At 51.0% G+C, this 12,200-nt stretch overlaps 2 protein-coding genes across 28 annotated transcripts in view; one reads left to right on the top strand and one right to left on the bottom strand.

Moving 5' to 3' along the window:
* Window positions 1-5,523, bottom strand: part of ARMC9 (armadillo repeat containing 9) — a 170,559-nt gene extending 165,036 nt beyond the window's left edge. For all 27 annotated transcript variants that reach the window (XR_014830205.1, XR_014830204.1, XR_014830203.1 and 24 more), the window contains exon 1: window positions 5,467-5,523. The gene's annotated coding sequence lies outside the window, so the exon portion shown is untranslated. The remainder of the gene's footprint in view (window positions 1-5,466) is intronic.
* LOC146396192 (uncharacterized) lies at window positions 694-8,039 on the top strand. Its single transcript, XM_085000675.1, has 3 exons — window positions 694-2,108; window positions 2,380-5,728; window positions 7,802-8,039. The coding sequence occupies exons 2-3, from the start codon at window positions 5,135-5,137 to the stop codon at window positions 7,814-7,816; spliced, it is 609 nt and encodes a 202-aa protein (XP_084856801.1). The 5' UTR covers window positions 694-2,108; window positions 2,380-5,134; the 3' UTR covers window positions 7,817-8,039.
* The last annotated feature ends 4,161 nt before the right edge of the window (window positions 8,040-12,200 follow it).

Raw genomic sequence — 12,200 nt, 5'->3', positions numbered from 1 at the left:
ACAAACAAAAGTCCAGGACCAGATGGCTTCACAGGCGAATCCCATCAAACATTTAGAGAAGAGCTAACACCTCTCCTTCTGAAACTATTTCAAAAATTTCAGAGGAAGAGATACTCCCAAACTCATTCTATGAGGCCACCATCACCCTGATACCAAAACCAGACAAAGACACCACAAAAAAAGAAAACTACAGGCCAATTTCACTGATGAACATCAATGCAAAAATCCTCAACAAAATACTAGCAAACCAAATCCAGCAATACATTAAAAGGATTATACATCATGATCAAGTGAGATTTATCCCAGGGATGCAAGAGTTCTTCAATATCCACAAATCCATCAGTGTGATACACCACATTAACAAACTGAAGAATAAAAACCATACCATCCTCTCAATAGACGCAGAAAAAGCCTTTGACAAAATCCAATACCCATTTCTGATAAAAACCCTTCAGAAAGTGGGCATAATGGGAACCTACCTCAGCATGATAAAGGCCATATAAGACAAACCCACAGCGAACATCATTCTCAATGGTGAAAAGCTGAAAGAATTCCCACTGAGATCAGGAACAAGACAAGGATGTCCACTCTCACCACTATCCTTCAACATAGTTCTGGAAGCCCTAGCCACAGCAATCAGAGAAGTAAAAGAAATAAAAGAATTCAAATTGGAAAGGAAGAAGTAAAACTATCACTATTTTTTTTTTTAATTTTTTTTTTTTTGTCTTTTTGCCATTTCTTGGGCCGCTCCTGCGGCATGTGGAGGTTCCCAGGCTAGGGGTCGAATGGGAGCTGTAGCCACCGGCCTACGCCAGAGCCACAGCAACGCAGGATCCGAGTTGCGTCTGCAACCTACACCACAGCTCACAGCAACGCCGGATTGTTAACCCACTGAGCAAGGCCAGGAACCGAACCCGCAACCTCATGGTTCCTAGTCGGATTCGTTAACCACTGTGCCACGACAGGAACTCCCAACTATCACTATTTGCAGATGACATGATACTACACCTAGAGAATCCTAAAGACTCTACCAGAAAACTGTTAGAGCTCATCCACAAATTTGGCAAAGTCGCAAGATACAAAATTAATACACAGAAATCAATGGCATTTTTATATACTAACAATGAAAGATCAGAAAGAGAAATTAGGGAATCAATCCCGCTTACCATCGCATCCAAAAGAATAAAATACCTTGGAGTAAACCTACCTAAAGAGACAAAAGACCTGTACTCTGAAAACTACAAGACACTGATAAAAGAAATCAGAGATGACACAAATAGATGGAAAGATATACCATGCTCTTGGATTGCAGGAGTCAATATTATCAAAATGACTATACTACCTAAGCCAATCTACAGATTCAATGCAACTCCCGTCAAATTACCAAGAACATTTTTCACAGAACTCGAACAAAATATTTTAAAGTTTGTTTGGAAGCACAAAAGACCCAGAATAGCCAAAGACACCCTGAAAAAGAAAAATGGAGCTAGAGGCATCAGGCTCCCGGACTTCAGACTATACTACAAAGCAACAATCATCAAAACTACATGGTACTGGCACAAAGACAGAAATACAGATGAGTGGAACAGGATAGAAAGCCCGGAATTAAACTCACGCACTTACAGCCAACTAATCTATGACAAAGGAGGCAAGAAGATACAATGGAGAAAAGACAGCTTGTTCAAAAAATGGTGCTGGGAAAACTGGACAGCCACATGGAAAAGAATGAAACTAGAACACTCCCTAACACCATACACAAAAATAAACTCCAAATGGATTAAAGACCTAGATATAAGACCAGACACTATCAAACTCTTAGAGGAAAACATAGGCCAAATACTCTCTGACATAAACACAGCAACATCTTCTCAGATCCACCTCTTAGTGTAATAACAGTAAAAACAAAAATAAAAAAATGGGACCTAATCAAACTTCAAAGTTTCTGCACAGCAAAGGAAACCCTAAACAAAATGAAAAGACAACTCATAGAATGGGAGAAAATCTTTGCAAGTGAATCGACTGACAAGGGATTAATCTCCAAAATTTATAAACACCTCCTACAGCTCCATACCAAAAAACAATCAACCCTATCAAAAAATGAGCAGGGAGTTCCCATCGTGGCGCAGTGGTTAACGAATCCGACCAGGAACCATGAGGTGGCGGGTTCGGTCCCTGCCCTTGCTCAGTGGGTTAATGATCCGGCATTGCCGTGAGCTGTGGTGTAGGTTGCAGACGCAGCTCGGATCCTGCGTTGCTGTGGCTCTGGCGCAGGCCAGTGGCTACAGCTCCGATTGGACCCCTAGCCTGGGAACCTCCATATGCCGCGGGAGTGGCCCAAGAAATAGCAAAAAAAGACAAAAAAAAAAAAAAAATGGGCAGAAGATCTAAACAGTTTTCCAAAGAAGACATACAGATGGCCGAGAAACACATGAAAAGATGTTCAACGTCACTCATCATTCGAGAAATGCAAACCAAAACCTCTATGAGGTATCACCTTACACCAGCCAGAATGGCCATCATCCAAAAGTCTACAAACAATAAGTGCTGGGGATGGTGCGGAGAAAAAGGAACCCTAGTACACTGTTGGTGGGATTGTAAATTGGTGCAACCACTGTGGAAAGCAGTATGGAGATTCCTCAGAAAACTAAACATAGAACTACCATTTGATCCAGCAATCCCACTCCTGGGCATCTATCCAGAGAAAACCACAACTCGCAAAGACACATGTACTCCAATGTTTATTGCAGCACTATTTACAATAGCCAAAACATGGAAACAACCTAAATATCCATCGACAGAGGAGTGGATCAAGAAGGTGTGGTCCATATACACAATGGAATATTACTCAGCCATTAAAAAGAATGAAATACCAGCATTTTTAGCAACATGGATGGACCTAGAAACTATGATGCTAAGTGATCTCAGCCATACAATGAGACACCAACATCAAATGCTTTCACTGACATGTGGAATCTGAAAAAAGGACAGACTAAACTTCTTTGCAGAACAGATGCTGACTCACAGACATTGAAAAACTTATGGTCTCCGGAGGAGACAGTTTGGGGAGTGGGGGGATGTGCTTGGGCTGTGGGATGGAAATCCTGTGAAATCAGATTGTGATGATCATTATACAACTACAGATGTGATCAATTCATTTGAGTAATTTAAAAAAATAAAAAATAAATAAAAAATAAATTTAAAAAAGCCAAGGAAAGGGTACAGTGGCCCGATGAGGCCCAGGCAGGACACCCACCCCGCCTGCCACCTCTCAGCCCGCCAGAGACACAAGGAGCGAGGAGAAGAACTGCTACAGTCTGAGGACCACCCGCCTCTCCAGCCTTTCTCTGGACCAGCCACCAGCCACCAGCCACTGTCCCTCTCCTGGCTCCCTTCTACCACTTCCCCATGTTAGGCACCCCCAGAAGTGAACTGCCCCCAACTCCCCCTTACAAAAGGCTCTTTGGTGATTCTAAGCCCCCTGGTGTCCTCTCCTTCCCCTTGCAGGCAGATTGAACTCATCATACTTAGTCAGGGCTCGACCTCCTTCAGGAAGCCCTCCAGGAGCCCACCCCTTCCCTCCCCATCAAGGCGAGTCTCTCTTCTCTGAGGAACCTCTATACACTACATTTACTTCTGCTGTTATACCTATTACCCTGTTTATAAAGGCAGGGTGCTACACTTAAATTTTCCATCTCCAGAACCTAGCAGGGGGCCTGGAGGATTGACAGGCACCCAAGACATTTGACAAATAAATGAAGCCCAAGCAGAAGGAAAAGCATTTTTGAAGGCCCTGGAGAAAACGCGGTTGTTCTGAGAACTCAAACTCCTTCCCACCTCAGGGCCTTTGCACATACTGTTCTCACTGCCTGTAACACTTTTCCCCTCTCTTTCTTCACCTGGCTAACTCCTGTGCTTAACAAGCAAGCATCACTCCCTCAGAGAAGTTCCTGGTGACCATCACTTGAATAAGATTCTGTTATGATCATGTCAGTGAATGTGAGCTGTCATTTTACTGCTCCGACAATCTTAGAAATTACAGGACTTTCCGTAGACCTTTATATCATAACAGGTCATTTACTGAGGGCTTATTGTATGACAGGCAACGTGCAAAATGCTTCACTTTTTTTTTTTTTGTCTTTTTAGGGCCGCACCTGTGGCATATGGAGGTTCCCAGGCTAGGGGTCCAATCAGAGCTGTAGCCGCCGGCCTACGCCACAGCCACGGCAACTCGGGATCCAAGCCGCATCTGCGACCTTCACCACAGCTCACAGCAATGCCAGATCCTTAACCCACTGAGCGAGGCCAGGCATCGAACCCATGTCCTCATGGATGCTAGTTGGATTTAACTGCTGAGCCACGATGGGAACTCCCAAAATGCTTCACATTTAATTTTCACAATAAACCTGACTGATGTATATCATTTATATTCTCCTTTGACAGATTAGGCAACTGAGGTTCAGAGGGGGTTGAGATGCTCCCAATAACTCAACTAGGAAGCAAGTGACAGTGGAAATTTAAATCCAGACTGATATCAACCTCTACACAGTATTACTCCAAAGTCTGGACCATATGAATCAGAATCACCTGGGATGCTGTGCAAATGAAAATTCCTAGCAAGTGGAGTTCCTGTTGTGGCTCAGTGGGTTAAGGATCAGGCTTTGCCAGTGAGATCTGGTGTAAGTAAGTCAAAGACTCCATCTGGCAGTTGCTGTGGCTGTGGTGCAGGCCAGCAGCTGCAGCTCATTCAATCCCTAGCCTGGGAACCTCCATATGCAGCGGGTATGGCCAAAACAAAACAAAACAAAATACCAGAAGGAAAGGAAAATTCCTAGCCTCACTCTGCTCCTACTACACAATGCCCAGAAATTGTTTTAAACAATCTCTCCTGATGACTTTTAACGCACATTCAAGTTTGAGAAGCATGGCTCTACTTTATGCAAAAACTAGAGAAAACTTCTTCAGACACTCCTGACGGAGGGATTTCGGGCCTACGAGCTGGATGAAAAAGGGAACTGTGGGATTTGTCTGAAAGACGAATTTGCATAGCAAGCATCCCGGTTTAGCTGAGACGGATGAAGTCTGGACTTCATCGGGGTGCCTGGGGAGAAGGGTTAGCTGATAGATAACGAAAGGGATGGATCTAAAGGCCCCAGGCCACATTCTCGAGCTGTCACTACCCAGCTGGACGACCCGGACCCCTTCAAAGATCAGGGAATACTTGTGGGAAGCAGCCGGGACTGTCCTCGGGATGTCCCGGCGGCCGCCTCAGGCCCACGCCAGAGTTAAGAGCCCAGGGCAGCAGGCGAGAAGTGAGGGCACCCGGCAGCGGCTGCTGAGTTGGCGCATGGGGGTTTTCCTCTGGGGAGAAGGCTCATTAGAGCCTCGGCCCTCGGATCCATCACCGCTCCTCCCGCCCGGGGACGTCGGGCTCGAGAGCGGCCCGGCAGCGTCCGGGGACGCGCTTACCTGCTTCGCCGCCGCGGGAACACGCGCCGAGTCAGCTCGGCCACCACCTCTCCAATCGTCACCCCGGCAACCGCCGCCGCCAGCCTGGCATCACGTGGATCCGGGCAGCCAATCACAGGACTCGACCTGCGCGGAGCATCCTGGGACAAAAGGCGTCCCGCAGGTTCCAGGCCTCAGCAAGAAAGTGTGGGCTTTCGCTTCCGGTTGTGGGTGTAAGTTGCTGGACCGCGTCACCCGTTCTCCTCGCCACAACTTCCTATTGGTTCGTTTCCACAAATATTGCGCGTGGTGTTGTGCCTGGCTCTGGGGATGTGCCTGGCTCGACCGCTGTCAATCTGTAACTTCTAGGAGCTCGGGTAAAAAACAAAACTGGCAAGAGATTATAGTGAAGTGTCTGCTTTAAAAGATAAGGCGGGAGTTCCCGTTGTGGCTCAGCAGGTTAGGAACCCTACATAGTGTGCGTGAGGACAAGGATTTGGTCCTTGGCCTCGCTCAGTGTGTTAAGGATCCAGCTTTGTCCCAAGCTGTGGCTTAGGTTGCAGATGCCTCTGGGATCTGGTGTTGCTGTGGTGTAGGCCTATAGCTGCAGCTCCAGGTTGGACCACCTAGCCCAGGAACTTTCATATGCCAGCAGCTGTGGCTGTAAAAAGCAAAAAAGAGAGAGCGAGTGATTAAGAGAGATTTCCTCCCAGAAAAGCTGAGTTTTTTTGGTGGGGTTTTGTTTTTGTTTTTGCTTTTTAGGGGCACACCACGGCTTTTTGAGATTCCCAGGCTAGGGGTCCAATTGGAGCTACAGGTGCTGGCTTACGCCACAGCCACAGCAATGCCAGACCCGAGGCACATCTTCCACCTACACCACAGCTCATAGCAACGCCTGATCCTTAACCCACTGAGCAAGGCCAGGGATAGAACCCGCAACATTGTGGTTCCCAGTTGGATTTATTTGTGCTGCACCACCACAGGAACTCCCGGAAAAGCTGAGTTTGATCACTGCCCAAAACTCAGGATGTGTGGGGGCTTCAGTGCCATCTATCTTCTTGGCTCAGAGTCCATGTAGAGATTGAAGAACTTTGAAGAACTGTGTCTTTGTATCTCTCAAGGGCTGATTGAGTTCTTGGAAAAAGAACACAGGGGTCGGGAATGTGCAGCCCACAAGAGAGGTGTCAGTGAGCAGGAAGGCAGGGGAGGCCTGCAAATGAGGGAGATGAGAGTATCCACCTTGGCCTTGGGTCCTGTCCTATCTTGTCTTGACCCAGGGACCTGAGTCATATCACAGCCATCGATAGTTCTTATTTTTTTTTTTTTCTTTTGTTGTTGTTGCTATTTCTTGGGCCACTCCCGCGGCATATGGAGGTTCCCAGGCCAGAGCCACAGCAACTCGGGATCCGAGCCGCGTCTGCAACCTACACCACAGCTCACGGCAACGCCGGATCGTTAACCCACTGAGCAAGGGCAGGGACCGAACCCGCAACCTCATGGTTCCTAGTCGGATTCGTTAACCACTGCGCCACGACGGGAACTCCAGAGTGTGTGTTTTTAAACGTGCTTAGAAATTAGTGATATTGCTCACTAAAAAGCACGTGTGTACCTAGGAATATCACTACTGATGAGGCCCCAGCTGACTTCTTGCAGGACCTGACTTGCTTTGAAATGATCTTGGGGAGCTCCGGTTGTGTCTCAGCAAGTTAAAAACCTGACTAGTGTCCATGAGGATGCAGTTTGATCCCTGGCCTCACTCAGGATCAGGCACTGCCTCAAGCTTTGGTGTAGGCTGCACTTACCAGCACTGGCCTGCAACTACAGCTCTGATTTGACCCCTAGCCCAGGAACTTCCATAAGCCCTGGGTGCGGCCCTAAAAAGAAAAAAAAAAAAAAAGATCTTGAGTCCAGGCCTGCCCTTTGGGAAGTCCATTTTAAGGCCTGGGTCTTTTACCAACCTCGTGCAAGACACAGAACTATCGATGGAGTTCCCGTCGTGGCGCAGTGGTTAACGAATCCGACTAGGAACCATGAGGTTGCGGGTTCGGTCCCTGCCCTTGCTCAGTGGGTTAACGATCCGGCGTTGCCGTGAGCTGTGGTGTAGGTTGCAGACGCGGCTCGGATCCAGCGTTGCTGTGGCTCTGGCGTAGGCCGGTGGCTACAGCTCCGATTCAACCCCTAGCCTGGGAACCTCCATATGCCGCGGGATCGGCCCAAGAAATGGCAAAAAGACAAAAAAACAAACAAACAAAAAAAACCACACTCTAAGCTCTGATGCGAGCACAAAGGGTGGTAAGTTGGTTTGAACCGGAAGAGTAGATGCTACAGTGATGCTATTTAGGTGGTTTCCTGGCAGGTCCACGGATCTTGAAGACCCGCAAGACATGCGCACCAGGAACATCTCTAGTTCTGCGGCTCACCCTGTTACTAAGCATTTCCTGGCCTCATTGTTGTCTCAGCCTAAACACTGTCCCACTTGCCCCCACACCAACTTTTCACTATGATTACTGCTTCCAAGGTGAGACCTATGGCCATGAGAAGGTGTATGTGAGATGAAGTGACAGCTGGGCTACTGAATAAAGTTGATTAGGGTATTCCTGCTGTGGTGCAGTGGATTAAGAATCTGACTGCGGTGGCTCGTTGTTTTTGGAGGTGCGAGTTCAATCCCCAGGCGGGGTACAGTGGGTTAAAGGATCCGATTCAGGAGTTCCCGTTGTGGCTCAGTGGTTTAAGAACTCAGCTATTATCTAAGAGGATGTGGGTTCAATCCCTGTCCTTACTCACTGGGTTAAGGATCTGGTGTTTCCGTGAGCTGTGGTGTAGGTTGCAGATGTGGCTCAGATCTGGTGTTGCTATAGCTGTGGTGTAGGCCGGCAGCTGCACCTCAGATTCAACCCCTTGCCTGGGAACTTCCATATGCTGCTGGTGTGGCCCTTAAAAAAAAAAAAAAAAAATCTGATTCAGAACTTCCATATGACCTGGGTGTGGCGATAAGCAAAGTTTAAAGTTGATTAATAGTAACAATAAATAATTCATGATGCTGGAAGGTGCACATAGTATACCATTAAATCTGGCTTTTTACCCTTCTCCCTACCTACAATGAAAGTCCCCTGAGCTCAACTGAACCTGAGGTCCAGGGTAAGACATAAACCTCCTTTCTGCCCCTAGATGAAGCCGTTTACTGCTAACAGACATTTGAAACCAAAAGTGAAACTGTGGCCAGTGAGAAAGGAATTGGGGAGAATGGGCCACCGGCTTTGCAGGTGTGGGTCCCCAGAGCAGCAGCAGGGGCATCTGCGAGCTTGTTAGAATTGCACTTCTAAGGGGTTTCCATTGTGGCTCAGTGGGCTTAAGAACCCGACTAGTATCCCTGAGGATGTGGGTTGGATCCCTGGCCTCGCTCATTTAAGAAAAAAAAAAGCAGCAGCTGTGAGCTGTGATGCACATCTTCAGGCCCCATCCAGTCCTGCAAATCAGAAGCTCTGGGGTGGAGCGATTGGGTGGATGGGTGCACCAACTGTGGGAGGCCCTGGACTGAAGGGTCTTGGATTGAGCAGGCTCTGGGCAGGTGCAAGAGCGAGCATCCCCCAGGGTCCTAGCATCCCCGTGACCCTGGCGCCGCCAGGGGGCTCTGAGAGGCAGGATCTGCACCCGCCGCCTTCCTGGCGGAGGAAGCCGCGCAGACGGCGCCAGGAGGGCGCGGGGACCCCGTGGAGCCGTGGCCGCACCCAGGCCCCTCCGCCCCGCTGGTCGTCTCCGCAGCCGCGCGGCCCGCACCCCGAGAAGAAGCGAGCAAGGGGAGCAAGGCCACGGTGTTTTCTTCCCGCTGACCCGAATCTTGGGGTGGGGGTGGAGCTGTCACTTCAGGGACCTCGGGTCTGGGAAGGATGGGGTTCAGCGGGGGTCTTGGGTGACAATTAAGACCACAGCCCATCGGCCCTGACCTGGGTGCCGCCCCCGCGGAAACTCGGCCCCTGCCTGGCCCCAGGCGCAGCCCCGCCACCCGCCGCTGTCACTTCCAGGAACCCCGACTCTGGCTGTGCCAGCACGGGGGTCAGAGAGCAGAGAGGTTCCCAGAAATCACGTGCGCTCAGAAGAGACAGTACCCCCACCCACCCCGGCCTGGGCATCACTGTCCCCCACCCCGCCAACACCCCGTCCCCGCGCCGAGCCCTGACCCTGGGAAGGAAGTCGGGGCAAAGACGTTGGCGCTGCCTGGGAGGGACAGAGCCGCCCAGGCCGACCGCCGCCTTCCCCCCTTCCTGCGCTGGCCCCCTTCGTCCTGGCCTCAGCTCCTCACAAAGTCGCTCCAGGGAAAGCAGAGCCCCTCTTCGGGTCCAGGGACAGAAACCTGTCTCAAAACTGCTTAAGCCAATCTTGGCTCACCCACTGGGTGTCAGGTGGAGCGGGAAGTAGGACTCCAGCCCTGCCTTCCGGCTCCCTCTGTCTGTCTCTCTCTCCTCCCGGCTCTGTCTGGGGCTCTGTGCAGGGCTGGGACTGGAAGCCAGTTCTGCGGATGACCAGACCTGAGATGTGAGCCCAGGGGCATGGGTGGCCTGGACGGAGAGCCAGGGGCGACGCCAAGCCCTGTGGGAGCGCTCTCCCTGGAGTCTGGAGGTGGATGTTCTGGTCCCCTCCCTCCTGAGGCCTCGCTACCCCCTGCCCTTGACTCTAAAATACCTGTGTGTGTATAGGGCAAAGGTGCCTTCTTTGCCCAGCACGTTCAAGGTGATTACTCGCCTCCTGGGAGAGTCTGGACTCTCACAGGCTCCCTCCCAGCCACCCTGCCCGCCCTGGAGGCTGAGCTCCCTAGCAAGGGGGCCAGGAGGAGGGACAAGGACACTGCCCCAGCGTCCAGCTCTGTGACCTCCTCCCTCCCACCACGACAGGGGTGTGGCCTTGTCCTTCTCTGTACTGAGTCCCAGGAGGGGCTGCCAAAATCCAGGGGAGCTGCTGAAGTAGGCAGAGACACTGGAGTGGCTATAGTGCTGCAGCATCTTGTCCAGGCTCCGAAGTTTCCAGTAAATGGAGTTAAGACACCCCCTTCCCCAGAGTATTCACAGCCCCTGCTTTGAGGAGGGGCTGAGAAGCTGTCCAGGAAAAATGATGCTTGTTCATCCCTCGGGTTCAGGTGGATGTGACCCAGCCGAGGGCCTGGGATGGTCCTGACAGGGGTCGGCCTGCAGGAAGGGGCAGTATCATCAAATGCTGCCACCATCTGAGGCTTGGACAGTGGGCAGCCCCTTCTGGTTTCACCAGCTCCAGGGTCCAAGGAGGGGCTCCTGGCAGCAGGGTCCCATCTCAAGAGTCATGGGTCTTTGGGATTGCAGTGACCATAGGCTCCGGAGTCAACAGGACCACATGAGAAAACTCGGAGGAGTGGGAGAGGCCGTGGGAGGGGGACCTCCTGCTGTGGAGGGAGCCTCCATGCCACCTCTGTGCCCAGGAGCTGGGGAGCAGAGCCGCCTGGATGCAGCAATGCCAGTCAGACTCTGGGCCTCCTGGCTGGTGGGGGCAGAGGAGGGATGCTGAGTTTGAAGGTTTCCCAGCGGGGCTGTGAATGGTGAGGCCCAACAGCCAAGGCCAGGCCAGGAGGAAGACATTCCCCGTTTGTATGGAGAGGAAGGAAATTCCTTTTTTTTTTTTTTTTCTTTTTCTTTTGATTTTATGGCTGCACCCAGGGCATATGGAAGTTCCCGGGCCAGGGACTGAATCTGAGCCACACCTGCAGCAATGCCAGCTTTAACCCACTGTGCTGGGCTGGGGATTGATCCCTCGCCTCCACAGCAACCTGAGTCGCTGCAGTCAGGTTCTTAACCCATTGCACCACAGTGAGAACTCCAGGAAATTTATTTCTCTAGGTTTTCTCAGAGGCTGAGCACTGGATTCGTTTGGAAGAAATAATTGGATACATCCTTGGGGAAAGGGTGAATGAGGAGCAGATAAAAGCCCAAGATCTCAGCACTACAGCTTGTGGCGGGTGGGAGACAGGTCGGGGGGAACAGGGCTGGGCACTAGCCCAGAGGGCCTTTTGCTTCTGAGAACTAGAGGGGGTGTGGGTTGAAAGGTTCAAGGTGGGAGCTGGGGCCGATGTGACGTGCCCTGGATCAGAGGGAATTTGGAGCTGGGGAGGAAGGGAGCGGGCAAGGCGGGGTGCTACCTGGGGAGAGGAAGGCTGTGCCGGCTCCTTCAGAGGAGACCGATAATAAAACCAACCATTGCTGGCTGGGCACATACTGCTAGGTGATTTAACTCTGGTCCTGGGGATGAGAGCAGAAATGATGCGTCCCACGTCTGGGACGTGTCCATCAGGGGAGGGTCGTGCCCTCTCTGCTTTCTTCCTTCTTCCTGAAGCTGGAACGCAGATACACCAAACCTAGGCGGCACATGGGGCCGTCAGGTGACCTTGGGAAAGGAAGCCATGCACAGTAGCTGTATTCGTTTGCCAACCATCACAGACTAAGTGGCTTAAAACAACAGAACTGTATTCTATCACCGTGCAGGAGGCAGAAGTCCAACATCAAGGTATTGGCAGAGTTGGTTCCTCCTGGAGGCTCCCCGCGAGACTCTGATCATGCCTCTCTCCTAACTTCTGGTGGTGTCCGGCAATCCTCGGTACTCCTCGGCTTGGGGCTGCATCACTCGCTCCATCGCTGCCTCTGTTGTCACGTGGCCTTCTCTCCCGGTCTGTGTCCCTGTGTGTTCTCGCCTCTTTAGTGGTTTTAAGGCCTTTCCTCAGCTCCAGTGTGACCTCA

This window comes from Sus scrofa, chromosome 15 (genome assembly GCF_054392235.1).
Source record: "Sus scrofa isolate SSC_HxYL_T2T_F1_AM1 chromosome 15, Sscrofa_HxYL_maternal_Yorkshire_Landrace_v2.0, whole genome shotgun sequence".
Classification (NCBI taxonomy): Eukaryota; Metazoa; Chordata; class Mammalia; order Artiodactyla; family Suidae; genus Sus; species Sus scrofa.
This window is presented reverse-complemented; position numbering and strand designations above follow the sequence as displayed.

Excerpts from the sequence above, each read along its gene's own strand:
- LOC146396192 (XM_085000675.1), top strand. The coding sequence starts at position 5,135 with ATGGATCTAAAGGCCCCAGGCCACATTCTCGAGCTGTCACTACCCAGC.